Source organism: Pleurodeles waltl, chromosome 3_2, assembly GCF_031143425.1.
Source record: "Pleurodeles waltl isolate 20211129_DDA chromosome 3_2, aPleWal1.hap1.20221129, whole genome shotgun sequence".
NCBI lineage: Eukaryota > Metazoa > Chordata > Amphibia > Caudata > Salamandridae > Pleurodeles > Pleurodeles waltl.
Genome location: NC_090441.1, coordinates 173,109,668 through 173,132,980, shown reverse-complemented (window position 1 = coordinate 173,132,980; position 23,313 = coordinate 173,109,668). Strand labels below are relative to the sequence as shown.

General features: G+C 47.0%; 1 protein-coding gene across 1 annotated transcript in view; it reads right to left on the bottom strand.

The window, feature by feature from the left end:
- The window catches only part of SLC11A1 (solute carrier family 11 member 1), a 141,395-nt gene that overhangs the window by 47,075 nt on the left and 71,007 nt on the right, over positions 1-23,313 (bottom strand). Inside the window, exons 9-11 of the mRNA XM_069227100.1 lie at positions 13,641-13,799; positions 4,676-4,762; positions 2,296-2,415 (exon numbers count right to left, since the gene is read on the bottom strand). Of these exons, the coding sequence (XP_069083201.1) occupies positions 2,296-2,415; positions 4,676-4,762; positions 13,641-13,799 (366 nt within the window). The remainder of the gene's footprint in view (positions 1-2,295; positions 2,416-4,675; positions 4,763-13,640; positions 13,800-23,313) is intronic.

Below are 23,313 nucleotides of genomic sequence, written 5' to 3'. Positions count from 1 at the left end.
ATTACACAAAGACACATTTATTTTGGTGCATAAAGATAATAAATAATTTTAAAGTGCTTTTTCGCTATTTGAGAACTCAGAAATTATGTCCTTTTTTTAGAGCACTAACCATACTTTCTATGGGACTAAGACCCTCTCATTTTTATATTTTCTAAAGGAAATGCTTTAGGTATTACAGTTTTGATTACATCAAGATGATGTCACGTCTGCCACATTGTTGTAATAAATATAGAATGTCAGCAATCTAGTTGCTCATTAGAATACTGTGGGGAAGCGGAGGTCAGGGGCAAGGACTCGGATAATTGAGGGCAGGGAGAAGCATGCAGAGGCAGCAAGTTGATCACGTTGGGTAGGCGGGAGGGGCAGTGGCAAAACAACGGACTATGCAGGGCAGGGGAAAGGGGGGCAAGGGTAACAAACCAACCACGCAGGCAAGAAAGGCTGTGGCAATATAACAGACCATTGAGGGCAGAAGAGAGAGGCAGTGGCAGTACAACCATACATGCCAACAGACCGATTCAGGCAGGAGACGCCCAATGTGTTTAAGCCCAAAAGGGCTTTATTTTTGCTGTCTAAAATCTCCTCTTTTTCAATGTAAGTCAATGAGGAAAATCAATTCTGCAGTTTTTTTTTCTAAATCTCCCTCTTACCAAGTTTAAAATGTTGTCAAGTATGGTATTTGGTACATTGGATGACGGAGGGCAGGAGGGATGGGATAGGGACATGGACTCAAATAACAGAGGGCAGGAGGGAGATGGGTAGGGGCACCAAACTGACCATATAGGGCAAGCGTCTGAGGTTGCACTAGTACAATACACCACACAGGGCAAGCGGGATGGCAGTGCAGCACAACGGACCATGGAAAGCAATGGGGAGGGGGAAGGGCCATGCACATGGACAACAGAGAGCAGAGGGGGAAAGAGGCAAGGGCAAAAAGCTGACCATACCGGACTGACAGGAGGACAGTTGCAGCATCACAGACCATGAAGGGCAGGAGGGAGGAGGCAGCGGCAGCACTTCAAACGATGTAGGGCAGGAGGGATGGGGCTGGTGCATGGACTTGGACAACAGAGGGCAGGGAGGAGGTGGATGGGGCAGCAAGCTAACTGTTCAGGGCAGGCAGGAAGGGCAGCGGCAGAAGAACAGCCACACGGGGCTGTAATGAGGGAACAGGGGCATGGACTTGGACAAAGGATGGCAAGGAGGAGGGAGGTGGGAGGTGTAAGCTTGGGTAGTGCCAGGCCAGGCCCTGCATCCAACCCTCCCTCCCCACCATGCAATGCAATGGACATCTTACTTAATGTTAAAAAAACTCCTAGAAATTCACTGAAAAAAAAACAAAAAGTACAAGAACATTATCATTAGGAAATAAACCTTTTTTTTAAACTTAAAAATTCACTAAAAAAGCAAAGGTTAGACGGATGTTATAATTAGGTTCAGGTTTTACACACACAAAGCCATAGACATTGATCTGTTATAGATAGAGATATTTCAAGTAACTGTAACACGTGCCCTAAGGTAACTATAACTGGCACCCTCATTATGCAATGCTAAACACTCTAGTTATTACATCACTCGTAACATCTTCTTTGACATCATTGATAATGTACTGTAGCATTTGCAGTAAAATTACTGATGAGGAAACTGTGCATGGAGAGGGCATGAGTTATAGTTACCTTTGGGCACGAGTTACAGTTACTTGAAATGTAAAATAAACATAAAATGCTTTATTCCCAAAAGAGATGGTGCAGGCAGACAATTATTTTTATTAGCACCAAGCACTGTGCACCTCCCCAATGGTGTGCTTGATCGTCTTGACAGCTTTGTCTTGACAAATCCTATAACACAGGTTCACAATTTTAAAATGGTTGCACTACGTAATAAAAGCTGAATGCATTCTGGGATGAAGGAAATTGTGTCTTCATGATATGGAGATTAGCATATGTTTCTGTCGTCATAATATGGAGGTTAGCACATGTTTGTTGCCTCATGATATGGGGTTTAGCATATGTTTGTGTCGTCATAATAAGGAGAATAGCATGTAGTTTGGAGTTGCAAACATTCAGGTCGATTGAGACTTAGACACATTGCTGAGAGAGTGACTCCCCATCTCCTGTTAAGTACCCTGCAGCGCCAATGACCAAAGCAGGAAAGGCTCATTGTCATTCTTATGTTTAGCGCTAGTGCAGTGCCTTGATGACAGGAGTCATGGGAAACTCTGTGGCAAAAATAGCAACACAAACATAAATAACTAATAAAATGCATGTTAGCAACACACCTTTGGAAGACTCTCACCTCCATGACAAACTGACCCGCGTAGGTGCCAGTCATTGTTGAACTTTGACCCGCAGCTAGAATTCCAACTGCCCAGATGTAGAGGGCAGCAGGGCCGAAGACACACCCCAGAATAACACCCTGCACAAGGGGAAGAAACAGTGAAGTTACCCAAGTGACCCACACCTTTGTGGTGTGAGAAGAGGCATGCAATCACAAGACATAACCAACAGCGACAGGGGGTGACCAGCAAAGAGCTGAGGTCACCAACAGAGCCGTGAGATGGCCAGTACAGGATGTGACCAGCAGAGACATGAGGTGACCAGCATAGAGCCGAGGTGACCAACAGAGACAGAGGTGACCAGCAGAAACAGGAGGTGACCAGCAGAGAGCTGAGGTGACCAGTGGAGGTAAGAGGTGACCAGCAGAGATAGGAGGTGACCAGCAAAGAGCTGAGGTCACCAACAGAGGCGTGAGATGGCCACTACAGGATGTGGCCAGCAGAGACATGAGGGGATCAGAAGAGAGCCGAGGTGACCAACAGAGACAGAGGTGACCAGCAGAGATAGGAGGTGACCAGCAAAGAGCTGAGGTCACCAAGAGAAGATTGAGGTAGCCGGTAGAGACAAGAGGTGACCAGCAGAGACAGGAGGTGATCAACAGAGGGGTGAGGGGACCAGCAGTAAGGTGAGGTGACCAACAGAGACTTGAGGTGCCCGATAGAGAGGTGAAGTTATCAACAGAGACATGAGGGGTCCGGTAGAGAAGTGAGTTGACCAGCAGAGACATGAGGTAAAGAGCAGAGACAGTAGGTAACAAGCAGAGAGCTGAGGTCATCAACAGAGGAGTGAGATGACCAACAGGGAGCAGAGTTCACCCACAGAGAGGTGAGGTGGCCAGTACAGAGCCGAACTGACTAGCAGAGTACAGAGGTCACCGATGAACCTAGGAGGTAACCAGCAGGCAGCTGACATGAGAAACAGAAAATAGAGGTGAAAAAAAAATAGAAGAGATGAGCACATAGAGAGCGAGGTCACCAATAATGAAACAAGCATGCACAAAGGAGAAGAGGAGACCAGGAGGGGCTAGAGATAATGCAAAGAGAGAAGAGATGGCCCAGAGAGAAGATATGACCAACAATGAGAAGTCTAGATATAAAGGGAACAGGGCCGCAGATGCAGAATGACAGTTTGCAAAACGTGACGTGGAGAGGGGAGGTGACCACGGAGAGTTGAAGTGACCAGCAATTAGAATATAAGAAGCGACCTGTAGAAAGAAGCTAGGACTATCAGAGCAAGATTAATGGTAATCAGCAGAGAGATGATCTGGCTAACAAAGAGAAGGGGAGATAAGGAGAGCGAACAGGTGACCATTAAAGAGAATCTGAGAACAATAGAGAAAAGGAGACTCACGTAGAAGAGGTGATGAGCAGAGAGATGGGTGACCAGTAGAGAAAAGTGGAAATGAGTAGAGGCAAGAAGACACCAGCAGAACCAACAGGTGGATGCAGAGAAGGTGATATCAGTAGGAGGGGAGAGTAGACATAGATGACCCAAAGGAGGAAGGGACCAGTCAGTGATGACCAAACAGAAGCGGAGGCCACAGAGAGGTGGCCATAGAGAGGGTTCCAGATAGAGGAGGTGAACAAAGAGAGTGCTCAACCAGGAGATGTGCCCATTAGAAGATGATGATATAGAGGCAGCTAGACAGACGATTTGACCAGAGACAGATGTCCAAATAGAAGGGTGAGCAGCGAGAGATGCCCAAATAGAAGAAATGAATCTAGAACAGTGTCTGGATAGAAAAGTGACCAGAGAGAGGTGTCTCAGCTGTATAGGTGACCAGAAACAAGTGTTCAGAGGGAAGTGTCCACAGAAACATGTCTAGTCTGAAGAGATGAGCATAGAGAGGTGGACAGATAGGACAGAAGAGATGACCATAGAGAGGAAGACAAGATAGAAGAGATGACCATAGAGAGGCAGACAGACAGGATAGATGAGATGACCACAGAGAGTTGTCTGGGTAGAAGAAGTAGCCAGAGAGAGGTGTCTTGGTAGTGGCAGTGACCAGAGACAAGTGTTCAGACAGAAGTGTCCACAGATAGGTGTCTAGATCAAGATTACCTTAGATGGGGGTCTAAACTGAAGAGATGACCATAGAGAGGTGGACAGACAGTGGAGATGACAATAGAGATGTGTACAGAAAAAAGAGATGACCATAGAGAGGTGGACAGACCGAAAAGGTGACCAAAGAAAGGGGGGCAGGCAGAAGAGATGACCACAGAGATATGGACAGACAGAAGAGATGACTTTACATCACAGAATGGCATCTCGCTGACCCTGATTTCAGCGTTTGACGATTGTGTTTGCTTTTCCATCGCTATATCTGAGGAAGTACCTACCCCTTTATAGATATCCACCGAGAGTGTTTCATTGGTTGGTGGGAAGACCCCTTGGTGGGGGCTTGAGCTGTTCAGGCACATGTCATGCTGGAGGAGGAAAGAAAGAAAATGTGTTATTCACTACTCAGTCAATGACCCTTTTTCCAACAATATCAACCCTGTGGCCTTGTTGAGCCTTAGAGACGATGTCTCTCTCTATCCAATGGAGGTGGGCTGCACCCTTTTCCATTTCTACCTTGGTTGCCAGGTAACCAATTCCAAACCACAAAAGGAGCTTCTGCGTGAAAACAAAACATGTATTGATCAGGTAACAAAAGGGAATGGGAGAAGGTGGACAGTGGTAAGCCCATGGATGGGCCCTCATGTGTCCACAAATGCTGCTGGCTGGAAGAAGTGACAGCTACAAGTCTTTCAAGCAGGGCCACACACCAGTGCTAAGGGCATTTCACCAGTGCTTCTTGGTTCCCCCCATCAGATACCCCGCTGTCTCCCTGCGTGTCCCAACAGACACCTCACTCAGCTCCTGCGTGCCACACATGCCCCAGCAGACACCCTACAGTGCAGCAATACTAGACTTGAAGGCAAGTTGGGTGATGACTTGGTGGGGGCATCAATCTGGTCCATTAGCGAAAGAGTGAGCTGATGGCCTAGGCTACTGTTCAACCCTAAATCACATGATAACCCTGCCTGGATATTAGGATGTGGTAGAAATAAGGGCGTTATTCCCTTGTTGAGCAGCACAGCATCTGTGTAGAACAGATGCACACAGGCATATTTATTGGCTTGGTTCACACTGGAAAAAGACCCCAAGGAGTCCCAAGGGTCCCTTTTATTAACCTGGACTACGTCACAGAGCGTGCCCATGTGTAGCTCACAGAATGGGGAAAAACATGTATAAACCATGTCCGATTACGCATTAGCACCATGCACATGACACTATTTCTCTTAAGACAAAACAAATTAACCTTAGACAAACAAATCCTTCACTGGACATTGATGTGCCTGGGATGGTGCCTGGTTTGCACACAGATTGCATTGTGATCCCCTGGCACCCATCGGTACATAGCTGGCCCTGTGAAAACTGGGTTGCCAACCCATCATCAATGGAACCCGCCCTTCTAGGGGATGGGATTGTCATGAGACCTTACTCTAGAAGGATCTCAGTGCTGGCTGATCACCCCTCAACAGTAGAAGTAGGATCACAGACCATTGACAGACTGTCACCCTCTGCCACAGCTCCACCCTGAAGTTCCCGAAGAATCACACATTTCTTGTGATGGTCTCTGTCCCCTTCTTGACTGTCACTTGTGCTCAGCACACTTTCACCACGGTCCTCAATGCTGTTTCAGAAAGGAGTCAAAACCTGCTGCCCGGGTGTAGGACTTTCAGAAGCATTACATCTCCAGCAACCATGGCCGTCACTTTGTCTCTGTTTTGGGAACTGCATTTCTCATTCCGTTTATGTCTCTGAGCTAAAGTCATTAAATCAGATGGAAATTCCGTGACTCAGAATGGGTGGTGAGGAGTTCTGTCATGCGCCGTTTGCCTTGACTCAGATATATCGGTGGTGGGTGGGGTGGCAGCTGATATTGTCTCAGGAAAACTTTTTCACACATTTTGATCAGCAGAGTGAGAAATGCGAGCAGGTTTGCCGATGGCTTTGATAAATCACTCTATCTCGCCATTGGTCTCGGACCATCTTGGAGTTATCCTAAGACGTCTGGTGCCGGCTGATGCGAAGTATTCAGAATATCTTAGCTGTGAAACGGGGCCCCATTGGGTGTCCTCAGCTAAGTTATGGGCTCCAGGCCTGCCATGATTTTTTCTTATTTTGGAACTAGGTCATCCGCTGAGGTAGATTCTACAATTTCTACTTCTGGGTATGTTGATTAATTTTCAATGATAACTAGCAAGCGTAATCATGAAGTTAAAGAATCCACTTCTCAATCCAAGGTGGGGGTTTGGAAGGGCCTCTTTAAACAGCAGAATCAAAGGTTTGTGATCAGTGGTTACCACAAATGGGTGGCCATGCTGATAAAGGTGGAAATGGTGACAAACCAAGTGGATGCCTATGGTCTTGTTCTAAATGTGCAAGTACCTTTGCTCGGTGGGTGTGAATGCTCTGCGTGCAGCAGCACTTGGGGCCCGTTTGCTGCATGTTTGTTCTGTGACAGCACCGGTCCTAACCCTGAGGGCTGGCGTGCACTAACAATTTAGTGACTTGCGAGGAGCCAAAAGGGGTCTTCTCGCACAGAGCATCTTTTGTAACTTCTAATGATGTTTTCTGGGCACAACCCTCATTGCCTTTGTGATGCCAACTTAATGAGTTCCCTCAATGGCTCAGTCACGGCCATGAGGTTGTGTATAAATCTGCCACAGTGGGTCACCTTCACGGAGTAGTTCTGATATAGATGTTGGTGGAGGGACTATTTTGATATCTATCACTTTTGCTGGATCAGGGGTGACACCTTGATCAGGGGGTGATACTTTTAGAGCTTTTTCTAAATGTGAAAATTTGGGTACTTTTTTTTTTATATCAAAGATTTTTATAGTGAATACCTCTGCGATCAATGAATTAATAATGTTGCAATTGAAATTAATTTATTTAGAGGTTTGGAAGCATGTTTGGTAATGAAGTTTAGTTATGCCTAATTTTCGTAGATAAACAATTTTATTAAAATGGATGCTGTTTTTATGTTCTGTTCATCGTGCGCCTGCTCATATCCCTCACAATCAATGCCCCCCTGCATGTCTTCTCTTCCCACAACTTTCGCTGAGCATAGGACATTGTGACGCTATTGGTAATTTTCCTTGTATAGCATGTATTGTGAATGATGCTTTCTTTACATTCCTAATAAAACTTTCTGAAGGACACTCTAAGCTGAAAGTTTCCATGCAGGCTCGCTATTGCACAGGTGTATGAGTCTTTTGTTCAAAATGCTTCATATTGTGTTGTACATCTACTGTTGCTGTGGAAGTTAATGGAAGATTTCCTCTGTCTTAGAAACATGTTAGTGCTATAATTTTTCTTATGACAATCATGATTCTGATTTGTCCAACATGTATTATCACTAGTCGTGCCATGCTGAATTTACAGTTTTTGCTTGTTACCTATTCGTAAAATGTTTATCACAATCCTTAGTTTTAGGGTGAGACAGAGGCTTTCCCTTTTATACTGGAAGTGTTGTCGGCATTCTTTGTGAATTTGACTGTTAGAGGTTAGATAACTATCCAGTTCTTCCCGAGACTCTGCCGTTCCTTTTCTGATTACTTTTGTTGCTTATTGGGTCTCATTTCTGACTATGTATCTGTATATGAGACTTAATGGCATTTATTTTGCATTCCTCTGTATTGCCTATTTCATTATAAAATCCTTTAACTTTCATTAGTCTAGAACTTAGTTATTGAGTGGTCCCAGTTATTATTTATAACTCTGCTAATTTGTTGGGCCTGATATCGAGGATGTCTTGTTGCAAGATCAAGGGTGCTGGAGCTGAATCGCCAGAGGTATATTTTGGGATGATTAAGATAAACAGGTGCAGTAAAAAAATGGGGTTTGGCTTCCACAACACCTTTACCTCCAAAAAAACTTATGTCTGATTATAGGAATTCACATTTACTTTTTGTTGAGCACAACATGTGCTAAGATGTTTCAAGAGGCACCTACGGTAGGTGTAGTGTTCCTCAATAGTGGCAGCATCAGGTATCAATAGTGAAGGTACCAGGATGTTATCACTTACATGTATCACTAGTACCAGTCCACCTAGTATCTTCCTAATGGCTTTTTAAAATACTTCAGCAGCACCGGATATGTCAAATTTAAGTATTTTGTACCAAGAAAGCACCAGGTGAGTAGACAAGGTGGTGATGCACCTGGACCGGGAGTCCATGAGCAGATGGTTGTACCCCAATCTGAGGTCAGCTTTCAAGAACCACTCTAACCCATCTACCTCTTCCAGCAGGTCATGCACAATTGGGGTCAGGTGTTCATTTACTCTTAATCGTGACATTCTGTAGCCTCATGTCAGTGCATATTCTTACTTCATCAGGCTGTTGAGGTTTACAAATGACCAAAATGGGTGATATCCAGGGGGTAGGCCTTTCTTTTTACTTTTTCTATGACATTTGCCTTCTCATCTTTCCACAGTTCTTCATCTCCCTTGGGCCTGAAATGGAAGACAACCCTTTGATAGCAGAGGGTGACTGGTTGAACTGAATGATATATATGCAGTTTGACCATCTTGCTTCTCAGCCAGCTAATCTCCTCGAATAGATCTTTAAATTCTAGCAGAAAAGAGTCTAGATCATTTGTGTCTATGCTGTAGGCAGAATGTATGAGCTGCAATTGTTCTACAGTCTGAGAGTTGAGAAGGGTGTTGTCCCCTTCTTGCATGACATAAACATTCACGGCCACTGAGTGCTCGCTGAGTGCAGCGTAGTGTGGAAGACCCCAAAATGGGCCAACCATGTGGAGTTTGCATACACAAAAACTCTCACTTAGGTCATTTTGATTGTCAGCTTTGGTGTTAGCTATTTAAATTAGCCCTTGGTCATGATGTTGATGAAGGCATCAGTGCCAATTAGACCCATTATCACCTGTCTCCCTTAGTGCACTTTGCATTTTGACTGTGGTCGCCCTTGTCTCTTTAGTTCCATCATGTTGACCACATGGACTGCTTCTTCATCTTCCTGATCATCATCATTCATGCCGTTGACACCGGGGTTGTTGTTTGAGTCTATTGCATTGACTACTTTCATCACTGAAGGTTTCCCACCCCTTGTCGATGTACACTCTGTCTCGAAATCCACACCTGTGGATTCCGTTTTTCCACAGATCCCACATCTTTTCCCATCCACTGCACATTTTTCTAGGACGGTTAAAATGCCTCAGCACTCCCCGCAGGGTCTCCCTTTTGCGCTTCTGTAAATCCCTTTGGCAGTGCTGGCCCCTTTCGTTACTAGGTTGACAGAGTCCTCTTTTCTAGGTTTATTAGGCGTCATTTTCATGCGTGATGCCCGGAAGCTCAACAGCTCCAAGGATCTCCCCAAGGTCAGGATGCCCTTCAGGAGCTCGCCAGGCTTGCATATCACTTGCCAGCACAGCATCGCAGATGCGCATGTTTATATAAATTCATCTACTGATTCTTTAGGCTTTCTTTGGCTTGCCTCAGGAGGAACCTTTCATAGTCCTGGTTGGCAGGTAGGGCAAAATGGACATTTAGGGCTGTGCCTAAGGTGAAACGGGGAATGGTGGCCCAGCCTCACCAATGGCGCAGCTGAGTTTAAAAATACTTTCCCTGCTAGGTGAAGTACAAGTCTCTTCCCCGTTCATCTGGAACCGCAGTGGTAGAACAGAAGGCCTCGCTCCTGTCCACACACAGTTCCATGTACTACCCTGGAGCAGCTCAAGAGGTGCTTCTGCGGGCACAGAGGCCCGTGTTTGGGTCACATGGAGTTCCAGTGCATTGTTAGAGCCCCGCCAACCTGGTGGGTACACCTCTGATGAGAACTTTCGTTCGCGAGCTTGCAGTGCTTGTGGATGTCAGGCAGTGCACTTTCAATGATAAGTCTTACGAAAAGATTAGATAAAGATGGCGGCCCTCACTAGATCAGTGGTTCCCAACCTTTAGACTTCTGTGGACCCCCATTTTATCAATACTGGAGCCCGGGGACCCCCACCGAATCATTATTGGAATCCAGGGACCCCCACTGAGTCATTACTGATAGTTGGAACTTAATATTATTCCATTTTCTAAGCAGTCGCGGAGCCCCTGAGGAGGCTTTGCGGACCTCCGGGGTCCCCGGCCCACAGGTTGGGAACCACTGCTCTAGATGTCTCACTGTTGCTCCCACTAGTTTTCTTATAGCCTTCAGGTTTTCTTGGTGGTGAAGTCTTTCGTTTTCAATGTTATCTGTGGATATGCTGCCCTCTAGTGCAGGATTGGGGCACTGCAGCGCTTGGACTGGCAGCCTTTCTCCCGTGAAAGCTCTGTGGCAGGCGGCTCCATTGACTCACCGGTTGTGGATTAGAGCCGGTGGTTGTGGTCACTTGTTGGCCAGGACCTGCCAGTTAGGGTTGCTACCTTTCCCAAAGAAAAATGTCGGCCAGGTGTTCACTTTTTAGGATCCTGCAAAGGCCTGAACATTATATTAAAAAAAAAAAAACTTTATAGAAAACGTTCTGTATTCATTTTAACCCGGTCCTTTTGTCTTCAATTCTTTTACTTATCAGTTAGGGATCAATAAAGCACCTCTAGAAGGCATTTATTTTAAAGTGTGTTTTTATGATATTGGCTGTTTAAAGTATGCACTCATAAGAGGGGACAATAGTGTCTTTAAGTGACTTTCCTAGTTTTTGTACCAGCAACACTGCTTTAAATGGGCAGGTACTCTGGTATTGAGTGCCTGCACTTCTTTAATTTGAAAGAGAGTTTCTGAACTTCTCAGCAAGGCTGCAATACATGTAATGTGAGAGTGCTGGCACTTCTCAGGAAAGTGAGCACCAGCGCTCTTACATTTTCAGTTAAAGTGCTGAGCTAGCAGGGACATTAAAATACTGGTCATGCCGATAAAAACCTGGCCAGGTGACAACCCCACTGCCGGCTTTATTGTGCAACGGGAGTGTGGCAGCGAACAGGAGGGTGACTGCCTGGTCGCCACCGTGAGGTCTCCCCTGAACACTGGTCAGGCACCTGGGCCCTGCACATAAGAGGCACAGACATTCATCAGCTCGGCCCTCTGTGGAAAAGACCCCCAGGAGTCCTAGGCGACCACTTTCATTATCTTGAACCTATGTCGGAGAGAACGGGGGAGACGTGTATAAACCATTTCGGGTGCAGCACGGGTGACACCGCATGGTAACTGGTTCATACAAACAAGTGGGTGGAAATACATTATGGAAGGCAGGCTGATGACGTGCATTAAGCAAAATAACAACAAGACACATTCAGAAGCCAAATCAGGCATACACCTACAAGAGAGGAAATCCCCCACACCACCACCTCAAACCATCGATCCCCACACCACCACCGCAAACCATTGTTCCCCCACACCACCACCTCAAACCATCAATCCCTCACACCACCGCCTCAAACCATCGATCCCTCACACCACCGCCTCAAACCATCAATCCCCCACACCACCACCTCAAACCATCAATCCCCCACACCACCACCTCAAACCATCGACCCGCCCACACCACCACCTCAAACCATTGTTCCCCCACACCACCACCTCAAACCATCGATCCCCCCACACCACCACCTCAAACCATCAATCTCCCACACCACCACCTCAAACCATCGACCCTCCCACACCACCACCTCAAACCATTGTTCCCCCACACCACCACCTCAAACAATCGATCCCTCCACACCACCACCTCAAACCATCAATCCCCCACACCACCACCTCAAACCATCGATCCCCCCACACCACCACCTCAAACCATCGATCCCCCACACCACCACCTCAAACCATCAATCCCCCACACCACCACCTCAAACCATCGACCCGCCCACACCACCACCTCAAACCATTGTTCCCCCACACCACCACCTCAAACCATCGATCCCCCCACACCACCACCTCAAACCATCAATCCCCCACACCACCACCTCAAACCATCGATCCCCCCACACCACCACCTCAAACCATCGATCCCCCCACACCACCACCTCAAACCATCGATCCCCCACACCACCACCTCAAACCATCGATCCCTCACACCACCACCTCAAACCATTCATCCCCCCACACCACCACCTCAAACCATCGTTCCCCCAGACCACCACCTCAAACCATCGATCCCCCGCACCACCACCTCAAACCATTGATCCCCCCACACCACCACCTCAAACCATCAATCCCCCACACCACCACCTCAAACCATCAATACCCCGCACCACCACCTCAAACCATCGATCCCCCACACCACCACCTCAAACCATCAATTCCCCACACCACCACCTCAAACCATCAACCAGGAAGTCAAGGAAGTCCAAATTCGGTGCTCCTGATTTACAGGTAAACAATTACTTTTTTAGTTAATCCTGCTGTTGTACTAGGGTAACAGATGCTGGTTAACATTAATACAACGTCCATTAGCTTAGTGGGGTGTTGTGTCTCTGCAATACCTTTACAATAGGTCAGTAGTTGTTACAGCAAGGTAATGGATTGCAGCAGTGCTTAATTTGAGGCGGTGGTTGCTGGTGGGAGGCACCAACACTTATTTCTGAGGCCGGCACTTATTTTTCTGTGTCCGAAATTTACTGCGAGCCAAAGACACATATGGGAAAGACAGAAGAAGAGAAAAACGGAAAAGCATCACAAAGCGAGAAAGCAGAAAGCTGCAAGAGTGAGCTGAAGGGGCAGGGAGTGGCTGTAAATGGATTAAAGAGTCCCGAATGGCTTTAGGATTAAGCTGCCTCAGTATTCTGTTCTCGCACATTTAATGCATGTTTCAAAGGAGGGCTTTGGACACCAGCACGTTTTTATTTACAAATTAAGCACTGGATGGCAGAGACCTGAATCACTGGATGCTATCTCCATCAGCCATGACACCAAAGCCTCTGGGCACCCTTAATTCCACCAGCATCGTTCTGATCCTGAGGCAAGCACTACAGTTACAGTGACATACAGAACGAGTGGAAATCTGGTCTATTTCAAGTGCTTACACATCCAAGAAACAGACTTAGCACTTCCAGTATGTTCGGTATAGCACTAACTTCAAGGTGCCACCTTATGGCCGCACAAAATTAACACAAAAAGACCTAAAATATTTGACTTTACACGGGGAGCGCTCAAGCGGGAAACATGCTATTTTGCGTGAAATGCCATACATTCCTACACTTTTCTTGCTATGAAGTGTACAAGCTGTGCACTGTGCTTTCTATTAAACAATTACTTTTTAGGAACCAATCACCCTCCCTTGGCAGCCCAACCACACCCATCAAACTTTACTTACTGCCTCCTGGTTGGTTTTATTGAAAAAGGCCTCTGCGAAGACAGCCATGACGAAGAGGTTGATGAGGAAGGACACGAAGAGGGCGATGCTGGACTCGATCATGAAGTACATATTGGCTTCCTTCACGTCGTCCTTCCTGGACCGATCCACACTTCGCGTCTGTGGAGATAATTAGGGAGAATTTAACTTTGCCATCTCGATACCCGCTGGTTGTAACCCCGAGGGGTAGTGGTGAGTTTGACTCACCTGGACACATCTATGAATTATAAGTCACAACCAACTTAGTAATTCTCGCACCCCGTTCTGGTGGCCACTGGGCAGGCAGACTCTACTGGGCCGCAGCCGTGGGGGCTGGAGTCATTTCCCTGTTGTCTCGGGACCTGTTCTGCTAAGGCTCTGCAAACTGGACCAAGTACAACCCTTTCAGCACTTGACTCTCACTGTAGCAACAGGAAACAATCACAGGGCTACCAGGGAGCTTAGTGTGCGGTCACTTGCACTTAGCACCTGTCCCCACCCCCTGCAGTAGCATAACACCGATGTCCAGCCCAGTGCTTCTTTTGATAAAAAACAAGTACCTCAACACAAAGAAAGCAAAACTCCTACACACTATGGGGGTCATTCTGACCCTGGCGGCCGGTGACCGCCAGGGTCACCGACCACGGGAGCACCGCCAACAGGCTGGCGGTGCTCCCAAGGGCATTCTGACCACGGCGGTTCAGCCGCGGCCAGAAAGGGTAAACCGGCGGTCTCCCGCCGGTTTACCACTGCCCTTGTGAATCCTCCGCCATGGGGATTCTGACACCCCCTACCGCCATCCTGTTCCTGGCGGGTCTCCCGCCAGGAACAGGATGGCGGTAGGGGGTGCCGCGGGGCCCCTGGGGGCCCCTGCAGTGCCCATGCCAATGGCATGGGCACTGCAGGGGCCCCCGTAAGAGGGCCCCACAAAGTATTTCAGTGTCTGCAAAGCAGACACTGAAATACGCGACGGGTGCAACTGCACCCGTCGCACCTTCCCACTACGCCGGCTCCATTCGGAGCCGGCGTCCTCGTGGGAAGGTCGATTTGCCCTGGGCTGGCGGGCGGCCTTTTGGCGGCCGCCCGCCAGCCCAGGGCAAATCTCAAAATACCCTCAGCGGTCTTGTGACCGCGGAGCGGTATTTTGACGGGGGAACATTGGCGGGCGGCCTCCGCCGCCCGCCAATGTTAGAATGACCCCCTATATTCATGTTGGTATACCAGATTCACAGGTGTAAGTCTTTGGTGTTTCAAAGTGGGTCCACTCCCTCTGGGGGCTAAACCTCCTTTCCCGTCTATCTCATGGTCTTCAGGGTGAAAGGCAGAGCTGCTATAAGCTGCAACACACTCCCTCCCATTTTGCTTAATTCACAGTCTGTCATCTCAGGAATGTCAGCAATACACTTCTCCCATCTGGGAAAGCAACCTCGCCTCATTCTTGTACACACGCCTTTGACAAGGGGCTTCCAAAATTGAGCCTCCTAGGTCTATGTCACTCGGATTCGTTCAAACAACTGTACTGTATAAAAGTGGTGGCTGGTGAGTTTTCCAAGCAGCGGGATGTAAAATTTGGAGGCAAGTTTGACTCAGCGAGCAAAGAGAGGATACCCAATTGACAAAAGTGGGGTTCGGCTGGTTCTACCCCTGGAAACAACATGAAAACAAGCATATGCAATGCAACAGGTCTCACGTTTGCTTGAGTTAGAGCTATTGGCATTGTAAATTCATAACTGGACTTTTCTTGCCACATAAACTGGTCACCCCTGCCTCACAATTTGGTCTTTTTCTGCCACATAATTCCAAGTGGCCCTGCATATAACTAAAGCACTTCAATTTACCTTCTTCCTCTATCTTCAGCCAAAAATGAAAATGATGCCATTTAGCATCCTAATTTAAATCTGCTATGCTAATTCCAATAGAATATCACTTTCACCACCCCACCCTCAGAGTTGCCTGCTGGGTAACACAATTCCCAAGACACCCATGGAGGAGTAACAAGAGAAATAAACTAGAAGGGTCACATAAACATATCAAGAGTGTTCAAACAGCCATAGTGAAATAAGGATGTTAAGTTGCCCTGAATCATGGTCATAATTACAATAAGGAGATATTAATAAAAACTATACAATTATCATATAAACCCAATAAAAACCTTTTATCAGAAATAAATGTTTGGACTCAACTATAATGCTCTGAACATCCCATGGAAGACACCACAATGGAAACAGCATTTGTAAGAAACATGGTCATGTTTCCACATAGTTAGCCCCTAGAATGCATAACCACATGAAAAGAAAATGACTGAAAGTTTTGCAGTGTAACCATATATTTAGCCCCTAGAGGGAGTAGTGCTTTACACATTTCCAAGACTCGCAGGCCTACTTCAATGATATTGCAAACAAGACCCTTAAAACACAAATTACTCCAAGCTGTAAAACAAAAGTTCCATCCACGAGAGAGGTTGAAAAGACACTGAATGGAGAGAGGGGTTATTATTTTGGGGGCCTTACTAACCTAGTAATCTAGAAAGAAAGAGCAGGTTGTGGTGATTGTTTTGAAGGTGGTCCAATTGTCCTAGGACCAACACAGGCTGAGTTATGAGCAAAAATGATTTGTAAAAGGAATACCTGCAAAGCATTATGGGACAACCGAGTGCAGCAAATATTGTAGTATGTTGACTGTAATGCTCAGAACAGCCCCTTGAGAGCACCACAATAAAAATATCATTTGTAAGAAACATGGTCATTTAACCATATAATTAGCCCTTAGAGGGCATAACCACATAAAAATAGAATGGCACAAAATATTGCAGTGAAAACTTATATTTAGCCCCTAGAGGGCGTAGTGCCTTATACATTTGCAGGCCTAGCAAGCCTACTGCAATACTAAGGCCCTAAGAACACAAACAACTCCAGACTGTAAAACAAAAGTTGCAGCCATAAGAAAGCTTAAAAAAGGACTGAATGGTGGGAGGGGTTATTATTTTGGGGTCCCCACTAACCTAGTGTGGGGACCCAGAGATGACCTAAACAGAAAGAGTGCGTTATGCTCAAAGGTTTGGTGGTGGTCCGATTGTCCTAGGACTACCATAGGCTGAGTTATGGGCAAAAATGTTTTGAAAAAGAATGCTTCCAAAGATTTAAGGGGCAACTTTTTCCGAGTGCAGTGAATATTGTAATATCGGCTCTCCCACTGTGCCGGGACAGCGGTGTTGCAGACTTTAGTGTTTTTTAGTAAAGCATTCATCAATTATAAGTGCTTTTGGGAAAGCTATGGCGCATGAAGGGGAGAACAATGTCACCAGCGCTCCAATACTGGTGGTGGAGTTTGCGATGTTGGCGCTGTTAGCGCTATGAGCACGAAGAGGAGAGACAAAAGGAAAAAATAGTTCACTCATGCTGAAGTATATCAGCAATTGTGCAATTATCCATGTAAAAGGATCAGCAACAAAACCGCCCCAAGGTGGGACAAACATAAAGCGATTACCAATGAGATCAAGGGATATTTGAAAGGCAAGCCCACGAACGAGTGAAAGTGATGGGCATGAGGTGGGTGTGGTTAAAAGTCCACAATACTTACAACAGGTCAGAGCGCTTGCACACTCGACCTAAAAATGGTGTATTTTAAATCTAAATTAGATAAATAATTTGTTGAGAAGGTTTATAGAGCATTTCTGAAGGTGTAGTCTTGAAAAATGTAAAAATTTGAAAGAGGCTCACAATATCTTGCTGCATTAATTAGTTTGAACAGTTTGAACAGTGTGCATGCAAATTGCACAGTGCATAGTGAGAATCTAAATGTTTTGTTTAAAAAAGTCCCTAATTGTTTTCTTACAGTTTAGTTGCAACATAAATAAACACGTGTAATAAGATAGTGATGTACTTGATCCATTCTGTCACCAACGCACGTCATAATTGGCCAGCAAAAACAGTGCTTAGTGCCTCATAGACTTCATTATTTGAATCCCTTTACAAGTGAAATTTACTAAGAAATACAGATCAAGGAGAAATAAACATCTAGTGACTGAATTGCACAATGTCAAACCATAAAACCTGGGGTTCATCCTGGCTTACCCGCTTCAACAAAATTGTGCGATAAAAGGCACATATTGTATTTCACAAGCATCTTTTTCTTCAAACCTGTACATTTAGGATGTGCACTGTAGAAAATCCCCTTATGTTTGATTTAACAGCGTACACGCTTATTTCATGTACAGTAAGCAGGGCCACTGCAATTATGCGATTGTGCAGCGATTTTCGCATAACTATAGATTTGCCGCATTTGTCACATAATCCATCATCTGCCGCATAATCTGCAGATTTTAACAAAAAAAATGTTTCTAGCTCAAAACGGTTCAAAAGTTTCAAACGTTACTGAAAATGCAGCAACACATGTTTTGCCACGCAGTGAAAGGCCCTTTGCAAAGCTGGACTGGTCACCTTTCTGTTGCTTATTGTTATATTTAGATATTGAACATATTTTAGTGGAGTGCAGCCAATACGCAGACAGTGCTACCAAGTTTAAAAATGGTGAAATAATGTGTAAGACTATTATAAAATGTGCCGCATTATGTCACATAATTTGGCTTGTCTTGCTGCACAATTTCCTCAACCCTTCCGCATGATTTGTCCCTCTTCTGCCACATAATTCCAGTGGCCATGACAATAAATTCTAGGCCGCGTACATAACAACTGACTGTCTTTCAGTTCCCTAATGGCATTGTTGGCGTAAGGTCGGGCCTGAATGTTTCAATCAATCAATCAATATTTGTAAAGCGCGGCTACTCACCCGTGAGGGTCTCAAGGCGCTCAGTGTCTGTACTAAGTTCATGTTTAAAAACTATATTTTTTAATAAATGCACTCATTGCAGTGGTATAACCTGACGTACTAAGGGGAAACACATTTGCTGCCTAGCGGCATGGTTCTCACTGCTCCCCCTTTCTCAGTATTTTTTTGTCCTTGCTCTCTCTGCCCTCTGGTCTCTTCCCCCTACTCTTTTCTTCCTCTTTCCCTTTCTTATCTCTCTGTTTCTCTAGTTCCCCTATCTTTATCTGTCCGGACTTTGGTACATTTTTCTCACCGGCGTTCCTGGGATTAGTCTCACGCACTCTGAACTGCCTAGATATCTCTGATTTAAGGCGGGCGTGGAGGGGACAGGGTCCAGATGCTGTTTTGTGAGGACTGTCAGTTTAAAAGATCTCAGTGCAAAGCTGTAAAACCCGTTGGTTAATTAATAAAAATGTTGGCTTTGGTGACACGGTTCAATAGTGGAACAAAGCTTGGGTTGCACGAGCACCCCTCCTCAGGTCTCATATGTTAACAAGTTGCCAACCATGGCTGGACTTCAAAATGATACTGGATACCATCAGACTCGTGCTAGGGCTTTGGGTACTTCTAAAAAGTCAGTGAAAGAAAATGTCTGTTCTTGCATTTTGCCGCCTCCTGAGTACTCAAAGCTCTGGGCGACCCTGTTGATGGCGTGTGTTACATTTGGTACCCCCTAGAGAATCCAGGGAGGTGGGCGCGGCGCTGCCCTATCGGAGAGCTGGGATCGCTGCACTGTAGCCCCGCCCACTCCAGGAGAGGTTACCTCAGCCCCGCCTTTCCATGGGCAGACCCAATCAGCACCAGCCAGCCTGTGCACAGCAGTAACTGCCAAGCACACAAGGCGTGCCTGGCTGGCTTTAGGAACGACGGGGTATATTTATGAGCCCGGTGCGCCGCCGAGCCGTCACATTTTGTGATGCTCCAGCGGTGCAGACTACAAAACCATATCTATGAGGCCGTGCAAAGCCACTGCGCGTGGCTTTGAGTGTCCTCATACATACAGAGTAAGGCAAGGCTGCACAAGTCACTGCATTGCCTTATTTTGCACCAGGGAGACGGTCCATGGGCGTTGAGGTTGGTGTTCTCATGCAACATCCATAGATATTGACACATCCCCAGATTTATGAGCGCTCGTAAACCTGGGAATGCCCTTCCTCCTCCCCAGGGCAGGCGTAACGGAGAAGTATTTTTATCTCTCCTCGTTTGTTCCTCTTTCCATTTGTGCTGGAATGCAGCACACATGGAAAGAGGAATAAGCCTCTATAGGTTGTTTCGGTGCAGAGAGGTGCCCCTTCCTGCACAAAAACAATCCTGACGACAACACAGACACCCTTGCACCAGGGTGCAAGGGTGCTTGCATTGGTGCTAGGCTGCCAAAACAGTGCCATCGCAGGGAGAAAGTACAAAAATGCATTGTATTGCATAAATATGGTGCATTCCTGCACTTTCAAGATGACTTACTGCACTGCCCTACGCCAAATCGCGGTGAATATAGCCCGACATGTCAGCCCTGTCTGCTGCTCCAGAGTGACCTGGGGTCCCAGGGCAGGGTCCGTTTAGAGCTGAAATACATGCATGACTCTTATTACGGAGTGCATTGAAGCCGCTTGGCTGGGAGTATCAGAGGAGGGCTGGTGGTGGCGCTGTCTGCCTCAGATAGTTAGGCGCATATTAATGAGTCCCTTGCACCGTCGTTTCAGCACTTTTTGTGACACAAGAGTGGTGCAAACCTTGAACTTATACCTATGAGGCCACGCAAAGCCACTTTGCACATTTTCGAGTGGCCTCGTAGATATGGACTAAGGCAAGGCAGCACAAATCGCTGCGTTGCCTTACTCTGAGCAAGGGTTGCATTCCCTGTGTTGCGCAGTGGGTGTCCCCGCGCAATGCCCATGGATTTTGATGCATCCCCAGATTTACAAGAACTCATAATCCTGAGATGCATTAATACCTTGTAAGAGAAAAAATCTTTATTTGTCCTCATTGTTTCCTCAGAGCACATAGAAAGAGTAAAAAGCCTCCCAGGAATGTTTTTGTTCAGGACGGTGCCCCTCCCTGCACAAAAATAATCCTATCTACAACGCAGACACCCTTGCACCATGGTGCAGGGGTGCTTGTGTTGACGCTAGGAAGCCAAAATGGGCCACTGCAGTGGGAAAGAGCAGGAGTGACCTGTATTGCATAGATATAGTGCATTTCTGCCCTTTGACGCAGGACAGAGCAGCAAGGTGACTTGCTGTGCTTTGTTGTGTCAAAAGGCCCAAAATCTGGGCCTAAGTTTCCATTTACTTCATTTACCTTACTTAAAGGCACCGTTCAGTGGCTGTCGTTGGGCGCTGCTGTCCATCCAAGTTAACATCTTCCTCGACCTTCTTAGAGACACGGCCAGGTCTCTCTGGTTCCACATCTAGTTCACCAGGACTTTCTGGAAAGGCCAAGCCAGACTCTCCCAGGGCAGCCTCATCCTGCTCGGGGGAGCCATGGCATGCCCCTCCCACAAATCAAGCCATCATTAAGGTTGGGCACCTGAGGTTTGGATAGATAGGCCCTGAGTCTGCAGTACTCCTGGACCCACTCAATCCCAAACTGGACACCTCAGGTTTGGATAGATACCCCCTGAAACTGCAGTACTCCCTGACCCACTCAGTCCCATGTTGGAAACCTGAGGTTTGGAGAGACACCCCCTGAGACTGCAGGACACTGACACCCACGTTGGGCATCTCAGGTTTATATAGATATACCTCGAGACTGAATGCCTTACTCCTGAACCTATTTAATCTTACATAGGAGAGATACCCCCTGAGACTGCAGTATTCCTGAACCCACTCAATCACACATTGGATACCTCGGGTTTGGAGAGATACCCCGAGACTACAATACTCCCGGACCCACTCAGTCCCACGTTGGACAGCTCAGGTTTGGAGATGTACCCCCAGAGACTACAGTACTCCCCGACCCACTCTATCCCAAGTTGGATAACTCGGGTACGGAGGGATATCCCCTGAGACTGCAGTACTCCTGGGCCCACTCAATCCCAAACTGGACACCTCAGGTTTGGATAGATACCCCCTGAAACTGCAGTACTCCCTGATGTAATGTGGGGCCCTAGGCCCTCATGCTAGTAAAGGAAGGGACGCAGACACGGTGGTAGGGTAGTACTGCACTGGCCTCAGGCACGTGCGCCCGGCCCCTTTTATTGGCAGGGTCACCTGACTGGTGACGCCTGTGTTGGGTGGGTGTGGGTTATACAAGTAAGATCAGCCCTCAGCAGAGTGGCTGACAGAAACACTAGAATGAGTCCAGCTGGACTCTACACCTGACTCACTCAGTCCCATGTTGGAAACCTGAGGTTTGGAAAGATACCCCCTGAGTCTGCAGTACTGCCCTGAGTGGGAACACTGGACACCGGGTTTGGAGAGATACCCTCGAGACTGCAGTACTCCTGGATCCACCCGTCACACAGGGAGCGCTCACTCACACCGTGGGGGGGGGGGGGGGGGGGGGGGGGGTGAGAGAAATGAAAAGACAAATTAGAGAAATCTGTCAAAAGCGAATGGTGCAGGATTAAGTTTAGTTCATTGTATTGTATCTTACTGCAATGTCATGATGCAGCACTACCTGCCCCTGATGAGGCGCTATCTGCCCCAGATGAGGCGCTACCTGTCTCCTCTGAGGCGCTACTTGCCCCCGGTGAAGCGCTACCTGCCCCTGATGAGGCGCTATGTGCCCCAAATGAGGCCCTACCTGCCCCTGATGAGGCGCTATCTGCCCCAGGTGAGGCGCTACCTGCCCCTGGTGAGGCGCTACTTGCCGCTGACGAGGCGCTGAAGCAGGTCGCAGACGGAAGCACACTGCTCCCTGCGGGAGTCGTGGATGGAATAGTGTATATTATTGCATTATATGTCCTATGTGGGCAGTGTGGGACCCCAGTGTTTATGAAGTGCCATCCATTAGCCACAGTGCCCCCTGATGCCACGGCGTGCTTCAGGCAACGGGAAAGACGAAAGTTTTTGTGTAGATTTTACATGGCCCAGGTGAGATAAAGTCTGTCCCGCTGTATCCTCCTTAGGTGGACTTTACAGCTCCCAGACGCAAGCACTCTTTGACGCAGCTGCTCCTAACTGGAGATGCTCCGTGACTTCAAGTCAGGCTTTGGCAAGACAAGAAATACATCTTCAGAATTAACCGCATACTGGTGTTAGACAGAGCTAACTGGACTTTATCAAATTTTTGAGCTGCTAACGATTCCAAAGCATCAGCCAGGGCCAGTAAGGTAGCAGAATGCCACAAGTCCTGGTGCAAAAAAATAAAATGGCCTCTTAGTCTGTTGTTGGGGTACTAATATACAGTAAGTATCAGGGTTGAATGGGCCAGTCAGGGCTCTTGACCCTGGTGCACTGCACCTAGGGTGACCACCCGTCCGTAAATTTCACGGACTGCCCGTAATTTCGCCCTGCTGTCCATTGTCTGTGATGGAAGGGTTAACGGACGGCATTTGTCGTAATTTTAGCCTTTCACCTAAAGGACAGAGGACGGCAGAGCGAAATTACGGGCAGATTAGTTTCCCCAGCTGGAGTGGAGGGCAGGGAGTCTCCTGTGCTCTGAGGGAGGAAGGGGCAGACAGATAAGAAACAGGCCTTCTTGCCAGGGGGTCTCCTTCCCTTAAAGAAATGCAAATGTGGGCAACTGGTAAATCTGCAAATGTAAAGGGGCTTCGAAACCTGCATTGACTTTAACCAAAAGGTGTCACTTGAAGCTTTCTGATGGCAAAGATATTTTCTTTTAGAGTGGTACAGTCATGGTGTTCCAAGGTGATCTGTGGAGTGTG